The 26,424-nt window shown below is 40.8% G+C and overlaps 1 protein-coding gene across 1 annotated transcript; it reads right to left on the bottom strand.

Annotated features, from left to right (window-relative positions):
- Nucleotides 1–594: 594 nt before the first annotated feature.
- Nucleotides 595–10,458, bottom strand: LOC121180804 (phosphatase and actin regulator 4A-like). Its single transcript, XM_041036454.1, has 8 exons — nt 10,278–10,458; nt 6,684–6,728; nt 6,212–6,256; nt 5,558–5,705; nt 4,739–4,900; nt 3,959–4,038; nt 3,892–3,920; nt 595–3,854 (listed from the first exon to the last, which is right to left on the bottom strand). The coding sequence occupies exons 1-8, from the start codon at nt 10,326–10,328 to the stop codon at nt 2,912–2,914; spliced, it is 1,503 nt and encodes a 500-aa protein (XP_040892388.1). The 5' UTR covers nt 10,329–10,458; the 3' UTR covers nt 595–2,911.
- Nucleotides 10,459–26,424: the final 15,966 nt, after the last annotated feature.

Genomic DNA, 26,424 nt, shown 5'->3' with positions numbered 1-26,424 from the left:
AAGGGCGTCGGCCCAGCACAGCTCACGGATCAGTAATGAAGAGGTAAATGTCTTTTTCACAACAGTTAATTTCCTATCAACCAGCATTAACTAGAATAAGGAAAAAAGTGTGAATACTATTGCTAAATACAATTTTTGCAAGTCTCACATTTACTGTGTATATTTTATAAAGAGACTGCTATGCACTGCTGGAAAATGTTTGCTCATTTCATGTATGAATATACACAATTAACAGAAAACACACACATTCACATAGCAGCATTAAACTATAGAATGCCTGAAAGAAAGTCTAGTTTTTATCTAGGCACCATATACTTTGATTTAAAAAAAAAAAAACAACACACACACACCAGCTATAAATAATGAAAATGACTGCCTTTGACTTCAGTCAAAAAATGAACAGCAGCCAAAAGGCTTTTATGCTGATATGTTTCAGAGGTTGAACAGTCTCCGTCACCTCTGAGACACACCTGTGAGTCACTGCACAGGAGCTTTGAACAGAGAAGATCAAGGATGGCACGATCACCTCATAGCAAAAAAAAAAAAAAAAAAGACCACTTCATAGCAAAACCAAACTGCTATACAAACCTACTTGCACTCCCTAGATGGACTTTTTAATGTACACGCAAACACATAACTTGTCTTTGACAAATAAAGGTATTGTAGAGCTGAGTCGAGGCAAAGTTTTCTGCCCACAGAACTATAAATGAGATGAAAGCGTTGCCTTCAGGCATTAGACAATTAAGTCAGCTTTGCACTGAGCCAAGGACACAACCAAGTGGCCTCTAGTCAATAAACTGCATTGACATTAGTCTCATAAGAACTACAGCAAGACAAACGTGTACAAAATGTGATTTGAGATATGAGACATCCTTGCCCTCTAAAGCTTTTACTCTATTCATGAGTACGTTATGTACTGAGAATTAATTACAAGAGAATACATGTGTGCTATTCCCACTAGGTACTGAGACTAACTTCACATAACCCTAGGAAGTACAGAGCATCAATTAAGGGTATCACAGTCCACCTACTGAGGCAGAGACTACTCTTTAGTGACAGATGTTGAACAACTGGACATCAACCAACAAATGGTTTTACAGATAAAAACAGGACCAACCAGGATACAATTAGAGAAAGGCAGTCCAACTCTGAGAAGTGACTACAAGTTTCGCCACAGCAGTAATCAAAAAAGCGTTATACTGACCGTGACTTTAAACCTTCACCTCAGACATTTTATATATCTCTAATATTTAATAAGCATTACTCAACTTAGACAGTGTCCTCTCAAAGCCCACACCTGGCAGATGTATTGCCTTGCTGCAGTTCTGGACACTCTTCCAGACAACTTCACTCAAGTATCATGCTATAAAAACTCTTCTCTGTAAACAATCTAAGTATATATATATATATAAGCATATATATATATATATATATTTGCTGCAATACATAACCTTTTACATTCATTATCAGAGAACAGATTAGGCTTAAAGTTTCTGCCTTGTAAAAACTCAACAGTCCACCCATGGAGGAATCAGATTTACATTGCCTTGTAAAAATGGCAATGACCAACCAGGAACACGTTCAAACATGTGACATCCAAAGTAAAACAGTCAGGTAATTGTACAGTATATTCATATAACAGTCTGAAACAACGTGTAATCATAATTCCAATGTAAAGCTTTGCCACCCACACAATTTAATTAAGGTTTGCACCCCTTTCTCTTAAGGGACCAACATAAGACATAACGTATAAAACACCCACCCCTCGAATCAGTCATAATAGTTGCCTTCTGTCATTATTTCCTCTGATAAACAGAGGGAAGTAGGTTGGTGACAGAAAAAATTCACCCTACAACAATAACAAAAAAGAAACATTATGAATATTTCAGTGATCAACATTTGTGAGTTTCGAGTTCTTCAAAAGTTTGAAGCCAGTAATTTAAGATTATATAACTCTTGTTTTCAAGCTGCTCTTTTGAAAATGAACTGTTCTTTCATTTTACATTACATACTCCTTGAATATCTTTTTTTTATTTTATTCAAGAAAATATCAGTTAATGATAAACAGTCTTGTTTATGGTTACAAATGCTGATCAAACTGCCTGGGATTACAGAAGTAATACGTACTATACCACTATACTGCCACTATACTATTTTAGGCAGTGGTTCCAAACTTTTTTGCCTTATGACCTTAAACTGAAGGAATATTCTTCTGAGATCCATCATACACTGCATATTTCAGTAAGTGGTGAGCAGTTCCCCCACAGATTGATTTGCGCTTTTGAGATTGTTTTATTTGAATTATCTTTAATTGAGAAACTATCCATAATTTCACATAATAAAGCCAAGATTAGAGAAACATCAGGAAATTAGCATATAATTCTGTACAGCAGAACTATGTTATTCTTCCTTCTCATTCTGTTAATCCTCATTTGGCCCCTCTTATTTATCTTTAGACACCTTTGAGGGCTCCTGACCGGCTGGTTGGGAACCACTGACTATTTGGATTTTCACAGCAAAGAGCTAAAATGCTATTTTAGCGATGCCGCATCATGCAGAGAAAAGATATAAAAAGTAAGCGGTAGAGGGATGCTGATATGTTGATGCTGAACCACTTGTAAAAATGGATTTGGTTAGCATGTGGGAAAAGGAAGGAGAAAGATTTTGTTTCATTTGTTTTTTTCATCACTTCAAAGAGCAAGATATGCTTTCTCCTAAATATGACTTTCAGTTGTCGGGTTCTCATAATGAGAAAACAAGAGGATCTATTTCTCATCCTGACTCTTGGCTTGCCACCATAAAGACCTGAAAGACTTTTCTTCAGTGATTCAACTTTTCACCTACTAGTCTTGATCTGTAAGGATGCCATTAATCGTAAACATCTGATGACTACATCTCACTGGCTGTCAGCCTACGAGGACTCCACAGTGATAATGGCCTCGTCTGTCTTCTGGATGACACTGGAGGATGATGAGACGTGGCCACGCTGCTCAGCGCAGTCGTCCAGGAGAGGTGACTGCGCATTGGCCTTCGCTCGGAGGGAACAGTCCACGCTGTCGTGCAGCGCGTCTGCCCTCTCCTCCCCCTTCATAGCCTCTTTCCCTCCTTTACCAAAATGCCCCTTTTGCAGTTCCTCTTCCTGTTGTTCCTCCCTCTTCACGTGGCAGCGACAGACCTCAATGCCCGAGTCTCCCGTTAGTCGTCGATGCCGGAAATGATCCTCGTCATCGTCTTCTTCTTCCTCTTCCTCCTCTTCTTTTTCTCTTTTCTGCTCCTGTTTGCTGTTGCAGTGTGTGAAAACAGCCACATTTGAGGACAATAGAGCCTGTTTAGGGGGAGACGGTGTGAGCCTTGGGGTTGGACCATGAGGTGAGGCCTCATCTTCTTTCTCTTTCTGAACAGCCATGGCTCCAAGTGGGTCAGAGAGCACGAGAGGATGGACTTGACCAGGAGGGAGGGAAGATAACAGGATGAGGGGAGAAAGTGGGAAGCGGGAAGGGTGTGAAGGACGAGAGTGTAAAGGAAGAGAAAGTGGTGGAGCAGGAGGTGAGACTCCTCCGCTGCCATTTGAGGAACGTCTCTGCACAGGTATGACATCTGGAGTGGCTGCAGGTATAACATCAGGTGGAAGTTGTGATGGAGGTGGTGGCGAGGGCGTTGGCGTGAAGGTGGCCCCAACCCTTGGCATGAGGGCACAGTCGCCCCCCGCTTCACTGGGTGTGGAGATGTGGCTGCTGTCATACGTCTCGTCCGTCACCTGGACAGAGAAGGACGTGCTCGAGGGGGAGGTGAGGGAGCACGACTCGCAGGAGCAGCTGGTGTAGTTGTCAGAGCTCTGGGAGGAAGTCAGGCCACTGGGGCCGGGGCCCAGATAGGGAGGGCAGGGGTGACGGTGGTGGTGATGATGTGGGTAAGAGGAGCTAGGACCCCCCATGGTACCTCCCTGGAGGGCAAAGACAGAGCTGTAAGGCGGAGGAGGGGTGCTGGGCTGTGCAGCCACCTCCTCATAGGAGGGCAACTTGAAGGAAGCCAGAAAACCTGTGACAAAATAAACATCAACTCAGATACAGCATCTGCTCCCTTGCCTGATTCTGTACTTTTTTTTAATTGTCAAATTAAAGCAAATCACTTGAAAATGCCAAAACAAATAATAAGTTGATCCTACTAACAAGTATCATCTGTGAGGCCAAAGCCTGATATAGCTCTGTGCTTTTTCCATTGTAGTCCAAAAACTATTAAAAACACATGAGCCACACTGTTGCACTGGGTGTCCTGCTGCAGTAAATATCTATTTAAGCACTAAACGTGTATTAATCCTCAGCTGAAAATAGTCCCCAACAAATCTAATTTAAAGATTTACATCTTCAGAAGAAACTAATTTTCACACAGTGAAAATACTGAGAAACAGAGTAGCACATTGTAGGTTTTGGTCTTTTATGGAACTTGTTGACAGTAAGAAAAGTGTAGAATAACACCAGCCTTATTTTTAAACACTGAAGTTACTAAGCATTGTTTACTTGTTTTGTTGTTTGGTGATTTTTTTTATATGAACCCATTAAGAGTAGCTTTTGCCATGGTAACAACTAATAAAATAACAAAAACGTAGGTGTGCTTAGGTTCTCCGTTTCCTGAAAAAAGGCACAAGGGAACCAGAACTTGCACCAAGGCAGAGTCTGAAATCTTTTCAGACTCTGCAGCTAACCAGAGTGTAGAAAGAATAAAGATGAAATAAACATACTGAGGTCCAGCATTGAGGAAGGGTAGTTGCAGGCTCCGTTATAGGCGATCAGATTGATCTCTCTCTGTCTCTGCTGCTGTTGGATTCTCAGCTTGGCCCGGCGGTGGCGGTAAGCACAGAAACAGCTGAAGAGAATCAGAACCGTCCACAAAAGCCAGAACCCTGAAGGAAACAGGACATGAACCCAGTGTTCACCATTAGAAAAACAAACATTTAAGTTGTGTTCTGTTATCTGAATTATATCTCTGATCTACTCAGATTACATGGAGGTATAAACTGTTATAAAAAAAGACAACATCAGCAGTTTTAGATATTTCACCGCATGACACATAAATTGTTATGTTTCACATTACGACTGATCATTTTCTAAAACATACCCTACAACTTTAGATTTATTTCATAGCTTTGTTTGTTTGACTACAATATCAACTTTCAGACAACATACTTGAAGTAGGTATTTAATGTCAATAAAGAATTTCCTTTGAGTTTAGTTTGAATAAAAACTAAACAAATTACATAAAAATAAGAATGTATGAAAGTCATGTGCAGTTTGTTAGTTTGGGTCACTTTTTGTTATTAAAACTGCGAGTGAGAAATTTGGGACGAATGCATGAATGTTTTATGACTATCCGTGTGACCAAGATTGAATTTGTCAGATTGTTCACAGAGAGGAGCTTGATCTTAATATGTGACGACAATGTAAGCAAACATCAGATTTTTGTGTGTCACAGTGGATGATAAATGTCACAAAATACCACCACTGCCTCAGGACCCTGTCTACAGTGACACAGTGGACAAGAAGTCAGACAGTTGACTCACACCAGAGTTCATAATAGTAGGTACAGCAGCCTGTCTCTCCACAGCAGTGTCCTGTTTCACACAGGTAGCCTGGATTGTTGTTTACTCCAGGACAGTACTTGGGGCTGACTACAGGTTGGCTACCAGAACCCCCGTTCTGCTTCACCACCTAGTGGACAAAACACCACATCACAATATAACCACAGTGGAAATAATGTGAATGCAGAGAGAAAGTTGTAAAGCGTGGCATGGCTATGGTTTTCTTTTTGACAGACCACAGTATGAGTGTGAGAGTTCATTCTCCACCTTAGCACAGTAGGTCTGATAACATAATCCTGACTCAAGGTCCACTCATTAGCTTTTTTCAAAGCTTTTAACCAGAAGATAAGGTTGAGATCAAACTCCATCTGTTGATGAACACCATTAGAGGCAGTTGAAAGCTCCAGAAAAGCTATTAGGTGGATTAACCTTAAATCACCCTTGGCTGTTTTTTTTTTTTTGGCCACTTGAGGACAGCTTAACAAGCTGGAACACAGCACTGACATGTCATCACTGTATTATCATGGTCAAGTCAGCAAACGTTTGCATATACGCAATAAGAAGACACAAAGCAAGGTTTTTTTTTCAGACAACAGCTACAGATTAAGGCTAAATTAGGCAAAACAGACTTCACACCTTATTAACTGTTAGCATGTCAGCCTCCTTCTGAGAAACAGCCACCTAAAATGAGAAATGAAAAGACCTCAGTGAATTCTGCACTCACATCTTAGTCATTGGCAAAAGCCACTGTGAAGGACACAAGCAAGTGAAGAACTTATCCCAGACATTAAATATTAAATGTCTGAAACATCATAAAAAGCCGGCAAATCATAATGCTTGTGGAAAAGGGGGCATAGATGAGATCAGGCACTTCAGCAAAATCAGAACTCACAATAATAATGCAGCAAGAAGAGGTTGCTAAATCTGTAACTATGTACATAGTTACCACACATGAGACTCTGAAGTGCTAACAAATAATTATGCACTGCCATAGCAACCACTGTGGTTACGCTTGGAGGCTTTTTTTTTTTTAAACTCATGTGGACAATGTTTTATATTATCCAGCGGCATGGCATGTTGAGTTGTGATTGAAGGTCGAGCTCCGTACCGTAGCAGCTTCAGTACCGTCCAGCCCCTGCAGGGACATGGTCATCTGGTAAGAGACAGAAACGTACAAAGGTTAAGATGGAACAGCTATGCAGGAAGAGAAACGAGACGATGTAAATTTGCAAGAACAAACAAAAGATTGGCTCCACGTGTTTCAAATGACATGATTCATGTTTAACAAGAAACTAATTATACTGTGTTTTCATTTGAGTGATCAAGCATGACAAAAAGGGCCATTAAAGGCCTGTTTTTCCCGCTGAAGATTCTGGCTACCCTACACTCCTGGCCCTTCAAGGAGATGGGAAGGTCAATGGCTTTTTAACAAAACCTATTTCTCCTCTGTGCAGACAGAAGGCACCGATTCCCAGACACGCTCCTAAAAATGCTCCCTCCTGTGCTCTTTCCTCTTTGACTTCAAACACACACGTGCATGTAAAGCGTACACCTCTAAAATTGTGATGAATTTAAACAGTACAATTATTTTCATTAATGATTTTTTGTTGTTGTTGTTTAACCAATGAACTGTTTAGTACATATAAGATCAGAAAGAAAAACTCTCAAGCACAAGCTGACATGTTGAAATTGCTTTTTTTTTTTTTGTCTGACAGTCCAAATCTGTTGTTACAATAATTTCAAACAGAAAATTCTAACATTTGAGGAGGAGCTGGAATCTACAAATTTTAGACATTTTTACATGATAAATAAATGAACAGATAAATTATTAAAATCCAGCATTCTAGCAATACAAAAGTCACTTATCAGGTCATTTTAAAAGTATATCTTTTTCCAAGTGGGACTATTTTGAGAAGCATAGCATCTAAGAAGGCAATAAACTATCACACAGACTGACCAACCTATAAGGACGGAGGCACCTTTAGTGAATGATCGTACAATGAGTTGTGTCCAGATATTATCTGCAGTAGTGGTACATGCACTCAGTGGTATTATCTGCAGTGTATGTACGTTTACACCACCCAAATGAAATTCTGTCACTGTGCAGATTTCAAAATTCAGTGTGTCACTCAGGCCTCTGTAAATGCCATGCAGACCCACTGCGAGTCAAAAGAAAAAATGTGTGTGTGTGAGCTGCTGGATGTGGGCCCACTGTCAAAAAACAATGTGGAGACAATAGGGGCTCGCTACCTCGTTTAACATCAGGCCTGCAGCCATGTAAATGAGACCTCTTTTGTTAACAACTTATCCTGGTTACGTAGTCAGCATGGGGAACAATGTTGGCCCTAGATTGCACTGTGTGTGTGTGAGAGAGAGATGAACATGTTCATTTTTTTAAAGCATACCGTGTGTGTGTGTGTGTGCGCGCGCATGCACAGCTATTGACAGGTTCAGAAACCCAACTACCGTCTGTTTACAAAGTACCAAATGGCAATGAGCAAAATTTCATAAAGCAACCAACTCCACACATTTCTCTGAGGCCATACATGTGACTATAGTAACCTAGAGACACTCATAATTGCTGTAGTGTATCATATGAACCTGTGAATAGTAATCACGTCTTCAACACCTGATGCACCCACAGGTGATTGCACAACACAACATTACATGATGCTTTGGTGGAAGAGAAATGTCCAAGCAAAGACACAGCAGAACATGAGGCAGCAGGCAGCACTATACGGACATGAACACATGAGCTTCAGGGCTACTATGGATGAGTAATTTTTTTTAATACTAGTGTTGATAAACCAAACTTGATTTTAATCAGAAACAATCTGATCAAAGGATAAGTATGAAGTAAGAATCTGTGCAAGAATTCAAAGTCAATTTTTGCAAGTTCTGTGTGTTAGTTTGTATTTTTTCATCTACTTTGCAACAACTAATTATAGGTAAATAAGTTTCTGATACAAGGAGACCACTGTATAACCTCAGGCAGTATATGACTAAGCATCTATACTGTTATGAAAGTCAAAGTCAAGAGGGGAAATGTTCTGGCAGCAGTGATGGCGAGCTGAGTTCCTGTGGTAAGCCCACCACACAGCACTGAGTACATGCAGGAGTGTGAGGAGATCATTCAGGTTTCCCCAGAGACCACGGACTAACCGCAAATGGTTTCCACCCATGGGGTCCCAAAGGTCTCCACAGCATCGCAGCAAAAACCATGACTGACAGGAAAAGTGAGGGAGGCCGACTGTGAGAAGTTGTAGGATCGCATGCAAAATTCTGTAAACTGCCACAAAAATACTGTTTAGTGAAAGGTGAGGAAAGTGAAAACTTGATTTTACATGATGTGGTCAAGATTATGCTGAAGTGAGTTGTCATAAATATTTATAAAGTTGAGGTTAAGGTCTCCCTTTTTAATGCTGAAACAAACTGCTGCTGTCAGGTGTGACTCGCTGTCACTGACAAGACTGTCAGACTCTGCTGTCTGCCTGACAACATAAGGCCAAAGTTCTTTAAAAAAAAACAAAAAAACCCTCAAATAAAATTCACCACAATCTTAAACCAAAGCAAAAATACAATAATTGCCATGGAAGCAACAAATATTGTATAAGAGCATAACTGACTTAACTTTTGATTGTAAATCCAGTACAATATGCTTTGGCAATAATATACTTAATTATCCCAACAGTTTAAATTTGATTTCAAAATTTGAAAATGTTCATGATTCATGAAATCGTGTCTTTTTAGCTGTTGTAGCATGTGAAAATGACTGGCTGAGTACAAAGGTATCCTTGGGTAATTTTAACATACATCTCACATGTATGTTGAAAGTATGGAAGGATGTTTCTGTGTGCTTGAATACTTTCATCAAACACGTGTAGTTTTCATTGTGGAGTAAATACAGTCACGTAAGCATAAATACTTTCAGAGGACAGACCTGAAACAAGTAACATAATCCTCAGTGAACCAGCAGTATCCTGAATCAGCAGTATGCGGTTCTTCTGCTGGACAAGCAACTGTACATTAGATTTATGAGACTGTAAAAGCTCCTTTAATCACGCCTGCACAAACTGGGGTTAAATTCTTGCTGCATTACCACAAGTTTTCTAGGCTACAATGCTGGAAACAAGCAAGCAACTTCAAATCTAGCCGCAGTTTCTGCAACACAAGTCACAAACTACCACTGAAATCAATAATATATGATCCATAACCTCGTGCTGCCAGAGAAAGTTGACTGTATGTCTGTGCCCTATCAATTTATAATTTCATTTTAGTCACCATAGTAAATGTTAACTATTTGTAACACTATTTCATGATATTCAGGATATTTTGCTGTGTGTCAGAAGGCCCACATCTCTAAAACTTATCATTATAAGATGTTATGCACTGGCCCCAGCATCACAGACAGCCCACTGACTACAGACAACTGAACAGAAACCATGCCGGACTTTACTAAACACAAACCATTTGCTGCAATGGTGCAAAGACAATGCAGCTATTGTCTCGAGAAATATGTCAAATGACGAAAATAATCAAAAGACAGACGACAAGTTGAAGCGACTGTTTGCCAGCAGCAGCAACAACAACAACAACAGGCGGAGGAAAGCATGTTGCTCTGCAGAATCACTAAAGCCCAGCTGTTGACAGCAGCGTGTGTGTGTGTGTGTGTGTATGAGAGGAAAGCTGTGCAGTGCGTTACCTCCTCAGCCTTCAGCCCGAGGCAGAATGTCAACTTTTTCTCAGGATCCATGACCAGAGCTGAATACCAAACTAAACAGAGGAAATAAAAATGCACAGGTGGGATGTTATTCTGTTAAACTCCCATCACCGCTGTCCCACTCCACGCACACGGCGGCCTCCCCATCCGCCATTCCCCCGGACGGACGGACGGATGCCCCTCCCAGACTCCGCTCACCCGACACCAGGGCCAGACTCCCGGCGTATTATTATAATTTTTTTTTTTTTACGGATGGCACCGCGGGATATCACGGTGCAGGCGGCTCTGTCGTCGACTGTAGTTTGCTGTGCTGAGCTAAAGATGTTTCAGTCTTTGTTTTCGCAGAGAGGCTCGGAGCTGTGCATGATGTCATGCTTCTCCAGCCCCCAAACTACTTGTATGGGAGCGACGCGGCTTTGATTGGCCGGAGCTCCCAGCAACAGCCGCACGGAGGCTGCCTCAACTGGGCTGTATTCACACGCTGTTGCTCCGCTGAGCATCGCACCACAACACACGTGTTTCTCTTTTGCAGTTGCAGTGAAATGTAACCATGTTATTTAAAAACATAGTTGTGTACAAAGGTTTGCTGAGCAGCCAGTTTTGCTCAGTGGTGGTTTGCATGAGCCATAAATATTCCACCTGCATTTGAAATCAGTGAACACGCGGCAGAGGTATTTAATGTGAAAATATTTACTGTATGGTATTAGGAATTGTGTCCTCACAGAGTTGAATTATTTCTGCAAATCCCATTTATAGTACCAAATGGTTTGTGAAGCTAGGCCTGAATTTATAACAGCATTTCCTCATATTTTGCATGTTGTTTTGAAGTCAATAAATTAAATCAGTTTTAACTACATTTACCTGAACTGCATTCACCTGAAGTGCACAAAAAGGAGTACCACTACATACCTGATGGTGACGCCTAGTGATTTGGATTTAATATGTTCTCTACATATATTACAACTTCAAAAATTTGGGTTTATGTTGCTGCTGGACAAAGTTCAGCTGATGTGGAGTCAGATTAGTCCATGGCACTCTTCTTGGTGGGGCTCCCTGGGCTCCTTTTTGAGGGCCTCAAGATGTTGCCAGCCTTGCTTATCCATAAAATGTACTTCTTTCCTCTTGTTATTTTGGCCCACGAGGTTTAGAACATATTGAACTATTACTCATATTTACAAAATATATATGGTTTGTGAATTACAGTTGAGATATTTCTGGAAAAATAGAAGTGAAATAAAATAAATACATCTATTAATGTAGATTAATATCATATCCAAAACCTACCAGGATAGATCCAACTCCATCAGAATGCATCAATGATGGTTTGTGTCAGTTGGTCACAAGAGGGCAGCAGAGTACAGGCTTTTACATTTTTCTGCTCATGGGCTCTCAAGTAGGGTCAATGGCAAATGAGAACTTAGGCAAAGAGTAACAGTTGTGTTGTTATATTTGAAGAAATGCTAATCCAACCTCTCTCTCTTTCTCTCTCACGGTGTGCGTGTGTGTCTTTGTGTAAAGCCCTTGTGTAAAGGGGAACAGGGAAACTCAGTATTTCCAATGCCCCGCCTCTATTGTTTTCCCCATATTTCATACCTGTGGTTGATAACCCTCACAGTGAAACCCAAGTTTGAGCTCTCGCTCAGTAGCTTTGGTAGTGCAGTTGAGTGTAAACCTACCAAACCATCGGCATTAAATGCAGCATTGATAATGAGGGTGTGTTAGTTTTTTAGAGGTGTTGCCTTCGACCAGTCAGGGGTGTTGGTAACCACAGCGTGCTTCATACCATGTCGATGAGCCACATGTAGACAGGCATTTACAATAAACAGCCGTGATGTGTGAAATGCTGTTCATCATTATGCTGTTTATCATTATTCCCAACTTGTTAGCTGCTCTGCATTAAAAAACCTGAAGTGAATTAATCAATAATTCAAAGTGGGATTAACAAGGAAGCCATGATGGGCACTGGACCAATTTTTTTAAACATCTAGTTGGGTTTAAACAAAATTCAACTTAAGACTATTTATAAAATAGTCTTAAATGAGATAGGGTTAGGGTTGTTTTATGCAGTGTATTTGAATTGAACTAAAATAACTCAGTATTTTAGCTTGTGAGAGGCAGGGGATGTCTGAAAGAGATAAGATGCACCTTTATTAGTCCCATAATGGGGAAATTGCATGGAAAGGCTTCCTTTCTTTGTAAATCTTGGATCCTACCTTTTGTCTTCTCAGAAATTTTATTCGTATCAGTTACAGTCATCAGCACACTTCCTCTGACCCGTCTTAGCACGTACACACGTATGTGCACACCCACACACACTCAAAAGCAACAAACCCACAATAAATGACAATGGGAAGTTTGTTTTTTTTTTTAGTTATTGTGTATTTCAGTTTACATAAATACACCAAGATGTGGTAGATAGATAAATACAGTGTTTTTGATCATAGCGTACTAAATTGAGAATGATTTCATACAAGAATAGAATAGAATAGCTATATAGCTATATCATACTTTGATGTCACACAAGGCTAGTTACCAGCTTATTTGTGGAAAGGTGAAACTGTTAGAAACAGGAACCGATGGCAGTGTGCCAAAAGAAGATATAAAGTCTGCAATATGATTTAGAGGAAATTCACCTTATGTTTTGTTTCTCTTTCCATGGTGACATTAGACATGTGATTTACAGTATGCAGTAATTACTCCTGCCAATTACTTTATGGCTTCACCATAGCTCAAGGAATGTGTAGGTTACACAAATTGCAAACTGGCACGGACTATGTGAGATGTGGCCTTGCAGCACGTCCCATTCTCTCTCTCCCTCTCTCTTATCTCATATCAGAGTCATCAACCCCTTTCTGTCCACAGAGCAGGACTAGCTACTGCACAAAGCAGGAACTACAAATCCACAAATACATGAAAACAGTATCACAGGTGGGGGTTTTTTTTTCTCTACAAAAAGTATGTATTTATTTTGGAGACAATGGACAGTTTCACTCTCACAAATTCACAATCTCTAATAAGGCACAAAGAGTTTAAAGTGACAGTTTGGGGGAGATTTTGATCAAAGGTCGCTTGGCACTGGATGCTCCTGAAGCAACAGGCACATGTGATGTTCAGACGACATGGTTACAACCACTAAAACTTTCTTGGCACAGGGTGATTGATGTTCTGCTTTCCCGAAAACAACAGTTTTGAGAGCTAAAATTAGGCGACCGGTGACAGACCTTTTCAGATCTTACATTTCTGCGTCCTCTAAACACTTGATATGACTGATGTTTTCGCTTAATTAGGAAGTGATGGTATTGTCATATCACCATCCACAATATTATTATTTTTATTCATCCATAGTTTTAAATATATTTAATAATACTTTGAAATATTTCAACAAATATTAGTTTGTTCCCTTTTCATTCCACCTGCTGATAAAATCTCATTTGCACAACCAGCATACTGTGACTGCTTACACAGAAATTTCCACTGTCATAGGTGAAGCCACATACTGTATCTAACAGCACACACAGTGGATGCTTTATGGCAGCATGGGGGATGACAAAATACAGGTTGCTGTGTGAGAGATTAGATGCATTCCCGGGCCCAAACACAAGAGCTGATGTTGTAGACTTTGACACAGTTGTCAAAAATGAAGCTCTTACATGACAGTAAGGAATGTTTCCTGTGGCTATATAGTTGCTGTATGTAATCTGCAGATGAAATGACAGTCAGAAGTCTTGATAATGATGTCACCCTGGACGGCAGATAAGGAATAAACACAAGCCATGCAACTTTACACTTCCTTTTTCTCTCTAAATGCACAGAAGAAGGTCCACAGCCACCGAAGCTTAATAATTTGCTAATGCTGGGGAAAAAAAGTGGCCTGGTGCTGCAAAAACAACATGCATCTGCATGCACTTACCACATTGTCAAGTCACATCCTGTGCCTCGTGGACATGTGACATTTAAAAATGCCACTGTAAATGACAGCACGGTGCACGATGGGTCCCTGAAGGGGACTGCAAAATTCCATATACTTTGCATTATTACCAGCCTTTTTCCAAAGTAATGAAGCAGCACTGAGCTTTTTCCTAACCTGCATGTTAAATTATAGCCACTTATGTTTGTCTTTTTCTCTGAATGTGGCTTTGAAAATATGTGCACATCTCCCTGGGTCATTTTGAAGGGCCTGCTTTGAACTGCATTTGACTTGGTATTTTAACACATGCAAAGCTTCTTTATTTACCGAGAGGTCTAACCAGATATGTCCAGATAAAACCCATTCAACGCTAAAGTTCAACACGTCAAGACTGTCACATTGCACATTAAAGACTCCAAAAGCCTAGTTTCTTAATCAGCTTCTTATTGGAAGCAACAGGGTCCAACAGTACATGAGTACAACATTAGCTGCCAAAGTTGGAATGATATTGGTTATACTGGACTATAAAAACAGGTGATGTCGTATATTTCCATGTGCTAGTCAGAATTTAACAACATAAGTGCATTTGTTATACATGATATCACTGGTTCCCAACTTCAGGGTTAACGACTCCAAGATTCATCTGAGGTGTCTCCAGATCCTTCAAATTAAACTATCTGAAACAGATCACTACTCATGTCCATAATCTCTAATGAGAGGCCTTAATTAGATTTCAAGGGATCACAAGCCAAAAGGGATGGGTACCACTGCTTTACATAATAGATACTCAGTATTTTACTTTGTAGTGAGCAATAAAATTTTGGGACACAAATGAACCTTCATCGTTTTATGTCTTCCACGTTACATGACTATGATTTTCACATCTATGAATGTGACATTGTCAAATTGTTGTTGAATTTTGTTTTTTTTTTTTTATTCCAATGGAGGATTAAAAAATTCTCTGGGTGAAGAGCCCAATTTTCACCCAGAGAATTTGGACACTCAAATAAAATAGTGAAGTAACTGCAGTATGTAGTAAACAAGGTTTTGTTCAGGTTGGTTGCCTGTGTTGCCAGAGAGATGCCAATGAAATCAGATTTAACCACACCTCCACAGTCCTGATGAAGCAGATTAGCAGAATCTTTGAGTGGGTGAATCTTATTCATGTATAACTAGAGACTTTTTTAACTCAACTGTGTCTTTGGTCATTGCTTTAAAGAATCAACGTTATAAAGAAACACTCATCATTTGATTCCAAGTCTTCAGGTGCTTTAAACTCATCAAATGTCTCTGCAACCATCACTCACCTACCAGTGATACCTGACGTCCAGTACGAGGCTTTCATGTGCCTCGTAGAAGATCTTCCACCAGCTGTCACTGGTTAAGACAGACCAAGTCACTGGATCAGTGTCTTTGGCCTCTTTGTTTGAAGTATGACTGCAGTGTGTTATCATCAGCATTGTAAATCAGCTGTCCCCACGCTAATATACCACAGCTGTCAGACAGGAGGAGACAGACAAAACTATTCTTCTGATGTTTGTTGAAGGATCTGGGTGCAAACATTTGTCATTATGTGCTGTGGCACAGCCCTACACCAACCACATACAAACCAAACACACAAAAACACAGCACATTGTTACATATGTCAGTGCACAGACACAACAGGCCTTACTGCTTACACACTGCTCTGCTTTTTCACTTCATCATGCATCCACATCTCGTCTCATGTGAGTCGACATCACGCAATACTCAGTCGGAAACACGCTGTATTTTTGCTGATGTGGGCCCAGCCGACGTGTGTAATCTGGTTCCACTGAGACACGACAGTTGTATTACTGTGAGTCACTATCTCTTGGAATGAGAGCACACCCTGACTCTGCTAAATAATGAGCTGATAGAAAAAAATCTGCTCTTTGGGCACAGGCTTCAAACTCACAACTCTCACAGACAAAAACAGCTGCCTGTTCTGACATTTCTTTTTCCTCCCCTGCATGTTTTTCTTAATGAATGTATTGTTTCCACAGGAAGGCAGTTGAGGGAAACATAATGTATTATTCCAACTCTGAACTCATTCACAACGAGACAAACTCTGGTTACATACAGAGAGAAAACACACGTGACTGACAGGCTGTTTTTCAACCCTACTCTCCTGTTCCTCTCTTTGACAGCGGATTAAACTGACATATCCCCAACTCCCCGCCCCCTCCTCAGCACACACACACACACACATACACACACACACACACACACACACACACACACACACAGTCTGGAACCACAGGCCAAATAGAGGTTCATGACAAGTCCTGGCAAGTCAACCGCAGTTAACTTAATGAGGGTAGTGGAGACCATGACACACACACACACACACACACACACACACACACACACCCATACATATATACACACGAGCTCATGCTATCAAACGTGATTACAATGCTGTTGAGTGAAAGAACCAAAACATCATATGAGACGACTTGCATCAGGTTACCTCACTCAGCAGTCTTAAATCCAAAGATACACACCAGAGTATCATAACCAAAGAACACAAACAAAATGTTGTGTATTTTGATCCAAAGACTTCACTTTTGATATTTTTGTTTACTTGCGGGTTAAGTAGGATTAACTACTGAGCCTTGTGCAACCTTAAACGAGTCTATGTCATTTTTCTTCTTGTGAACCACATACATAGAAGTAAGGCTGGTGCATTATTTAGGAGAAAATAATAAGCCACAAACAATAAAGAGTAAGGACTTTCTGCACTGAAAACTTGAACATGTTGGTTTGGAAGCAACATGTGCACATGTATGTGTAGCAAACGATGATGTTTGTGATTCCCTAGAGTAATAAATGGGAGTTAAAGTCATCCCATGGGAATTTACGCTGCTTTTGGCAGAAACTCCTTCACTTTGGTTCATTTCTGATGCTCTTGCTTTCATGTGCACACAGCAGTGACGCGAACATCAGTGTTTTAGCTGGTTGAGCAGTGGAAAAATAGAATATATCAGAGAGAAAGAAGATAAAGCCCACCATAGGGGCACACATCCAAAGCTTCTACTCTTTCCAAATTAATTATCCATGGAAGTGTAAGGCTTGGGCCCATAGTTAAGTGAGACAAGACTGTGGCTAGAATAACTAATATACTGGACAACATTGATTTGAAGAGGAGTAAACAGTGGGGGAAGGGAACTCAAAGAAGCACGCATGAAAAACAGAGAAGGAAAAATCATGAACATGTCTAATAAAAGGCATCCATGTTAGTGCAGTTCATCCCTTTACCCTTTGTTGATTTCACTCCTTCCACAGAACCTTGATGGCTTTCTTCAGTGTTTGCTGCTACTGCCGCTTACATAAGGTCTTTGTCTCAGCCTGACAGAAAAACAAGAGGAACCCTGAGGACCATCAGGGCCCAGAGAGGAACAGAGAAGCGCCAGCACACACACTCAACAAGTGCACCTCGTTGAGTTTCACCACTGCATGCTGCAAGCCAGTCAGCAGAGGAAACTTCAGCACAAGCAGAAAAGCTGGTTCCCACTGCATGTCTGCTTCCTCAGCTACATGTCTTATTTGAGTTCAATGACACAGTTCAATAGAGGACTGACTAATTCTAGTGTTACTGCTGCAACCACATTTTGACAGATAACACACAATGGCAGCACACAAACATGCACAAAGAGAAAAACATGCATTTCGTTTTTGATGTGTATGTATTTTTTTGTTTGTTTTTTGTTCAGCATGGTCTATTTTTATAGTGCTAAACTGTTGATATGGTATCTATAGGAAGAAACTGACTGAAATTGAAACGTGCCTCTTTGTGCACTGCTTTTGAGGCTTGCACTTGTGTCACATCTGCTTTTGGTGACACAAGATGAAAGTGTGCCCATGAGGAGTAACGCTTTTGCAAACACCACTAATTTGTTATTTACCCTCTTTCTGACTCACAGTTAAACATTTCTCAAGTAATTTAGTGTCCAGGCTTTCCCCCCTTCTCCTTCTTGCCTTGTTAATTTTTTGCTGTACATTTCAGTCCAGTGAATTCTTAGCTGGCCTGAGTCCACCACTGACTCTCAGTTTTCCTTTCTCCCCCGCTCTGGTGCTCTCTATTTTCTTTTTTTTTTTTTTCTGGAGTCCTGAGACACAGTGACCCACTTCCAGTTCCTTCCTCTCTCCAAAGCAGAGTGTGCGTAAACGTTAAAGCTAACGGTTCTTGTTTTTGCAGCATTTTTGCTCTAAAGGCCCCCGCCTCCTTTTGCTCTTTCTCTACTCTTTCTCTCCATACAACACACCCACCCCCACTCACTCTCTCTCTGCATGACCCAGGGAAGCGTCCTGTTTGGAAGTGGGAATGGATAGGGATCTTTGCCATGAGTCATTACCAGGGGACCCCTGGCACTCGGCTGTTCCCCTCCTCTGCATGCAAGGAATGCTATCTAGACGCACTCCAGCCTTAATGAAAGGGGACACTCATTCAGATGCAGGCAGCAGAACTTTATTAAAGTTTGACTGACAGCAGGGTGTTGACAAAGAAAAACAATTTTTAAAAATGAGGATTTTCCAAGCGTAACAAGCCCATCAAGAAGACCAGAAAATTGACGGTCAGGAGGTTTTTATGAGTTCTTTTTTCCCCCTTTTTTTCTTTTTTTAGGTGTGCACAGCTGCACTTTGGGATGTGGAAACATTTGCAGGCACACACAGAGCTCTGGCTGCCTGATGCACTCTGTCATTAAACATGCATGCACTCCATGCAACCTGTGTTAGACCTATACCTGCAAAATCCATTATAACATAAAAACAAAATTAAAAAAAGTTTTCTTTTTTCTTTCTTTTTCCTCATCTTTTTTCCCCTGTTTTTTCTTTTATCCCTCTTGACTCCAGCCACTCCTCCCTCTTGTTTTTCTCCCTTGTTCCCTCTACCTTCCCCCATGGCTGAGTCTGGCAGGGCCACGGGTTCAAAGACGTGCAAGCACCAGAATGTAGGTCAGCCATCGGTGCTGAGTTACCGATTAGAAACAGCTGTGCATTTGTGGGCCATTCTCTCTGTCTGCTGAGGCCAGCAGCCATCGCAGAGCTGAACTGAGCTATAACTTCACTGTTCAAATGCCCCCCTGCTCTGAAACTCCTGTTCTTCATTCCACTTTCCTCCCCTAAAAATGATGAATAAGGGGATTACATGAGCACTTCAGGTTTGGTGAGCCCTTATGAACTGTGCTCCTGGATTTAAGTGCAAACACATATTGTGAATTATACTAAACACTGCTGTCCTGATCCCTGTGCATGCAGAAAAATAAAAATGTGTTGGTATGTTTCCTTCTTTCCCATGTTTCCTCTCTTGTTGTTCTCTTGGTTTCCTCATAAAAACACCCCTGGAGGTTCATTGCCCTCCTTTTCTCCAAGCCCTTCAAAACAGCCGGGCATATCTGTGGTTCTGCCTGTTGTTTTCAGATGAAAACATCGCTCAACTGTTGAATGTGGTTCCCTCCTGCTGCTCTGGACAACAAGTGATGTATATCATGAATTAACCAGGGAATGCCTGAGCTGAATCAAAACCTGCAGTGCTTGTGAAGGTGACACCGATACTAACATGTCTGGATTAGCCCTTGATGCCCCTCCAGATCTGCCCTCATTGCCAGTGTGGGTTTGTATACACAAATATATACGCACACAGCACCTGGGGGTAATTACCTGTCAAGGCCCATGGGAACAACACTTGTCAGGGGCCTCAGCATGTGAGAGGAGAAAAGAAAGATGGCTTATTTTGGTTGAGAGGAGCGCCTTGCATGCAAACCTTCACATTCAGTATTACACAACTACTGTACATGTAGAGACCCCTCCTCAAAACCAGAGACAAAACCACACAAGCAAGGAAAGTGAAGCAGTGGAAGAGTACAGCAGGAAGGGAGCTGTGATGACTCCTCACACGCTGGACCCTTTTCAACACCCCTCCCTCAGCTGCCAGCTCAGCACCGGATATGAGCCAAACCCTGTACATCGCAGCTGTGTGCTTAAAATGCCAGATTGGCAAAATAACGCATTCAGAGACACGCAGACACCCAAACACACACATCCCCATATAGCACACTCACAATGCAAGCGTGCGTGCAGGCACACAGAGTATAAACAGAGGTTCACATGCAATCAGTCACAAAAACACAAGACATGCTGTATGAATGACTCTGTTACATGGTAGTAATTACAGTGGCGTGTTGTCTCTGACATTTGTCCCTGCCACGCCCTTTTAACCATTTGTGAGCTAGCTGATGAAAAGCTTAAGCTAGACATTTCAGCAACGCACATATTCACACACACGCAGCTAATCAGTGGGGTTATGTGTGTATGTATTTTTTTCCCAAAGCTTGTGAAGCTCACAGTTGATCAGCTTCCCAGCTAACAAAGTGAGTGATAGTTCAACCAAAGTTTCTCCAAGAAAGCTACATATTTTGTGAGTGTTTTAATTAGTGTTTCTGTGTGTGTGTGTGTGTGTGTGTGTGTGTGTGTGTGTGTGTGTGTGTGTGTGTGTGTGTGTGTTAGATGACAGCTTCGCGTGACTGAATTGTCTTGTTGTGATGTTTTGTATATGTAATTTGCTCTTTGTTCTGTTTTTGTAGCATATTTAGCCATATTTTTGGAGATGGAGATTGTTAAAAGGAGGTTGTGCAGAAAACACAGTTAAAGAAGCTTATGTGATCATTTTAAGTGAGAGTTTGACATTTCTGCCTTCTTGCCAAGAATTAAATGAGAAGATCAATACCTAGATCTAGCTTTAGAAGTGTTGGTAGGCATGTTTTTTTTTTTTTTTAAACTTTGAACAGAGCCTTGTCAGTCTAATCCCCTGGCTCCGGCTCCAGCTCCATACTTTATGCATAGACGTGAGAGTTGTGAATCTGTAAGAAGAAAAATTAGCAAATTTTCCAAAATGTCAAACTATTTGTTTCATTGTTTTTCTGTAAAATTCGGTAAGTCTTAGAAGAAAAACTGCAAACCTTTAAAGCCACCTTTCAAGCCCACAGGGGGTGATAATCAAAAGAAAGATTTTGGGTGGAGTATCACTTTAGCTGAATGCAAGGAAATGCACAGTAAACAAGTCACAAAGGTTAGAAGCAATGGCACACCAGGGATTTGCAAATCCAGACATCCTGACAAGGATTCTCAGTGGGAAATCAAATTCAAAGCTCAAACCATGAGACACAGCCTTCAGTTTTACTTGTTTCAACAAGAGACCACTTTAATTTTCTAATATTCATCTATTTTCAGAAGAGAATCACATCCATTGGTGGGTGGTCTGTCACCATCCTTCTCTGCTGCCCACCCACAAGAGAAGATAGGCCTGGTTTGCATATTTATAGGGAGGATGTTTGTTGTTAGAGACCCGCTGTTTGAGTGTATGAATTAGCTTAAGTTCGCCAGTTGCCATGGTCACGGATATGGTTGTTTTATTTGAGCCCATTCAACCTCACATGCACACATCCCTGCCCCCCTTAGGCTTCCTTGAGTTTCTGTGGCTTCTGTGACACGGCGTCGCTGTCTGTGTTTCAGCCTGGTCTGATTTTTTCCTCACTAGTTGACTAGCTTGGATATAAATATATATATTTAAAAAAATCTGAGTGAGGAAGAAAAAAATGCAAATAACAGTGTATTTTTATGAGTCTCATTGTTTTCTTTGACAGATCTCTTGTGATTACCACATCCTACACAACATTTCTGAATGCAGCAGCCCTGTGAACTCATGCTTCAACACTGCTTGAGATCCTGGAGGACATATGCCACAGCAACATGGTGCTATCATGTGGCACTGAGCACAAGAGGGGAAGGAGCAAGTGACAGTCGTTCTACTGCAGCACCTATGCCAGGAAGGCAGAGGAACTGAAGAACCCAGGAACCTGGAAAGAGTCCAGATGAGCAGTGCCAGACACAGAAAAAAGTCCAGGTGCTACCACCAGTGCCACAGAGAAGAGGTTGAACCACAAGACGGAAACGACATATGATAGCCGAATAGTTTGCCACCTTTCAGCCTCTTGCTGTGTGAAGAGCTGTCAGCTCTGTTGGGCAGATCCACACAGACGGAGAAAGCAGGACATATGATGGGACACATATGGGAGAATGCATGGGTGGAAGGGGAGGAAAGAGTCTTTTTGATGGCCTTTATGTTAACACACACAGGCCCAGAACACTCTGCTGCCAGTACTAACAGAGAATTCCAGAGACGCCAAAACTGAAATGTGCAAATTTCAGCAGCAAGAAAAATGGCAAGAAGAATAGTCTTCAAACATGGACATTTTACATATATAAACACACATAAATTTGTACAAATAGCAGTAAAAAGCAGATAGACACTGGTGACTTCTGAACCTATTACAACATCTGTCAACATTTTGTCTGTATTTGTTTCCTCTTTTCCTGAACTAAGGGCATCTACATCATATGCTCGTCACACATGCTGAGGTGAGCATGGTTGTGGTAAATATGACTCAAACAGACATGACAGCCAACACATTAAAGCTGAACTGCGAAAGCTGACTGAGTGAATATAGTCTTTAAAATCCTATGAAAAAAAAAAAAAGAAGCTGATGGCCTTTTCACGTCACTGGACGGGGTCCTCCCCAAACATTTTTAAATGTTACTGCAAAACATAAACACGAAGATCAAGCATGATGATTGTGGAAGGAAAATGTCTAGACTGGATGTACTAATGTGTGTGCGTGTCTGTGTGTGAGAACTGCCCTATACACTTGAGATATTCTGGCCAAAAGAAAGAAATACGTGCCCACAGACTGAGGTTTGAAGCTTAGCAGCCTCAAAGGTTTCAAATCAGTCCTGAGATTGTTCCGTTTTTTGTTTTGGGTTTTTTTCTTTTTCTTTTCTTTTTTTTTTTGGTTGTTTGTTTTTAACCTTACCACGAGCACGCCTTGCCTTAAAATCATAAAAACATGATCCAGTAGAGTTTTCCATATGTACAGTACCTCTTCGTGCTTGTAGGTACAGAACCATTTGTTCTCTATCCCAGAAAAATGTTGAAGACAAATCAACGTGAAGAATTTTCACATTTTACTTTACATACAATGATATTTTGACTGTTTTTAAACAGAATACTGCAAGGCAGATGACTAACAAACGCTGTATCATGCCGTTGGATGTTGGATTGGGTGGATTATATGAGTGCATGCGCGTACAAAAGGTGTACAGGCTCAACCCATGCTATGTGCTCCTCCCTCCCCGCCCTTCTGGAATATTTCTGGACAGCTTTGTGTTTGTCTGGTACATCAACAACTGTGACACACCGGATGCTCCTGAAAATCCACTGGGGAGTTGGAACATGTCATTTCTGTGACTAAGACTATTTGTGTCAGTGTCTACTACGCAAACCATGTGGTGTATTGCATCAAGCTAAAATTCAATGGAAAATTGTGCCGTCTAGGTATGAAGTCACACAGGCAGGAACACCTTTTTCTCATGGAACATAATTAGCCCGGTGTAATGTTGCTCGTGCTAATACGATGTGACCTTTGTTCAGTATGGGCATGAACACCGGTTTTCTGATCTTAGCTTTGTAATAGGCTTTAACTCTATCAGCTCGGGGTTTTAGCATCTATTTCAGTGCTGACAGAGCATATTTGGCTTGATTTGTATTTTAAAAAACACTTTTTCCCCTTTAATGATGATCTGATCCCAGGTTTATTGACAGAAAACGCAAAATGTGTCCATGGACTTCAGCCCCTCTCCAGGTTACATTAGAGTGGAGTGGTAGTAACAGGCCTAATCATAATTAAAGTGTGGAACCAAACTGGTGGAAAGCAGATTATAGTAACTGACCTTTGGCCTAAAGGATGAAGTGGAGGGTAGGGGTGCTTGCAAATGAGTGGAAGGTAGTCAGTAAACAATCAGTGTCAACAAGATAAACAACTCCCCAACCCTGCTCTCTCATTAGTCTAGTTGATAAAACGATCACTCTGAAGCCACATTAGCACACTGTAGCAGAGGGGTGATTTCCTAAAGCATGGGCCCTAACAATATCAGGGTTTAATAAGATAGTAAACGCTGAAGGAAAAGGGCATTTGAGATTGAAGTTCAGCAGCAAGGAGGTATTTTTTGGGCTGAAAGTGTCATCAGGGTGATCTCACAATCTGAACATTAAAAGCACAAGTTTTTTTTTTTTTATTAAGATGGTGGTGATTAGATTTTGATCTTAAAAGCCCATCCTGGTTAAAGAAAGGTCAATAAACATAGTTTAAAAAAAAACATGATTCACACAAACTGATTGCAGTAAGACTGTTTCTCCTCACTCTGTGTCCTTGCTCCAGGCCCCCAGACTATTTATTGTCAAAAGAGCTTTTATGAACCACAAACACCACTGTAAATGCAATGAGACTGACACAGGAGTTTCATGTAAAAAGGAACCACCCGCCAGTCACATACTGAAAACATTTGGGTTATTTCCTGAGAACATCACTTTGATTGGGGGATTATCACTTTGAGACTGACTGCTGCAGTGGAGGAAGCAGAAAACACATGTTGCTGATATTTTGTTCCTCAGTCATGCCTAAAAATGGAAATTGACTGAAACAGGAGAATTTAAGCTTACATTTTCATTTCACAAAACTGGTTCCTTTTATGATTGACTACTATGGCAAGCGACTGAACTGCACATTGAAGAGCATATTTGTCAGTTTCATCCTTAAAAATAAAGACCTTCATTTATTCTTAGTCTCAGTTCGCAGTAATTACATGTGGAAGGCTTCTGCAGAGAGGCAGCACAGGCCTTGGTGTGGTGTGTATTAAATGTGATTCCAAACAGTTTACCCGATAATATGCATGCATGTGAACAAGAGAAAGGGAAAACAAGAACACTTTGAAGCAGACAGTGAAGACCACAAGGAAGAAGCCTGTGCTTTCAATTGAGTCAGAAAAAATTACATCTGCAGCCATTGAAACAAATTGATTGTGTGTGTGTGTGTGTGTGTGTGTGTGTGTGTGTGTGTGTGTGTGTGTGTGTGTGTGTGTGTGTGTGTGTATATATATATATATATATATATATATATATATATATATATATATATACACACACACACACATATATATATATATATATATATACACACACACACACACATATATATATATATATATATATATATATATATATATATATATATATATATATATATATATAGAGCGACGAGAGTAGTCTTTTGGTTGACAGGCCCGAGGCAATGAGCAATGCAAGGCCTGAGCCACTATGATCAGAGAGCATGCAGATGATAAGTCTATAAATAGAAGCATGCAGCAGGAGGGACAAAGGCTATTTCCTTTCATATGATGCGAAAGGATGGTTGAATTTCTGTACTGTAATGAGCACTTTAGAACATTACAAGCGCAGTTTTCTCTTGTTAAATCAAATATCACAAGACTGAATTGTGAAACACATTTTTTGGGATAACAATAAATAAATTACTCCAGTATTTTTGTCATGCATGGCATGGAAAAGCTAACAATTGATACTAAGTTAAAGTAATTTTTTCTGGGTTTGCAGCCAAAAATTTGCACACGTCCATGTGACCGTGGTTTGGTTGTCATGAAAGAGACTTTAACTGTGATGCATGAATCCAAAACATTCATGTACACTAGCATTTTACAAAACCAGATGTTATTTTGCAAGCTTTGTACATTTTGAATGAACAGAAGGTCTGAGTTTTTCCTTCATGTCTGCTTGGTCAGCATTCATTTACCATACTAACCCCTTTTTTTAAAATAAGATTCTTGGACTAAGTTCCAGTTGTAACTGAGATGACTGTCAAACCACGTCACTCAATAATTGCAGCACATACAGCAGCAAAATGCCACATCTTTCCGCTGAAGTCCACCAGAGAAAGACAGGAAACAGGACCTCTAAAACTGGTCCTGTAAGACAGGAAACAGGGCCTTTAAAACTGTGCAAAGCGAACACATGTAAAAACCTCACAAGTGATAAGGTGCAAAAGTTGATGAATGCCTGCTCACTCAAAAGATCTATGCAGGGTCAAGGTCAAGTTTCTCACAGGCGTTTGCTTGATTGCATTGACCTCCAGTGGGGTCAAACAAATGCTCACACAGCAAAACCTCGAGAGACAAATACCCTGTGGGGCTCCATAAACCTGTGGCCTCCTTCAATCAGAAATGAGCTACAGATGTACAGAGTTCAGTGGGACAGTGCACTGACATCACAGTGTGTGTGGACCTATGATAAGAAGT

Source organism: Toxotes jaculatrix, chromosome 4 (genome assembly GCF_017976425.1).
Source record: "Toxotes jaculatrix isolate fToxJac2 chromosome 4, fToxJac2.pri, whole genome shotgun sequence".
Lineage (NCBI taxonomy): Eukaryota > Metazoa > Chordata > Actinopteri > Toxotidae > Toxotes > Toxotes jaculatrix.
The sequence above is the reverse complement of the archived record's forward strand: the minus strand, read 5'-3'. Positions and strand labels throughout refer to the sequence as shown.

Coding starts and splice junctions, on each gene's coding strand:
- LOC121180804 (XM_041036454.1), bottom strand. CDS start 10,328: ATGGATCCTGAGAAAAAGTTGACATTCTGCCTCGGGCTGAAGGCTGAG. Junction 4,039..4,738: donor TTCCTCAATGCTGGACCTCA/GTATGTTTATTT, acceptor ATTTTGTCACAG/GTTTTCTGGCTTCCTTCAAG. Junction 3,921..3,958: donor CTCCTCCGCCTTACAGCTCT/GTCTTTGCCCTC, acceptor GGGGGGTCCTAG/CTCCTCTTACCCACATCATC.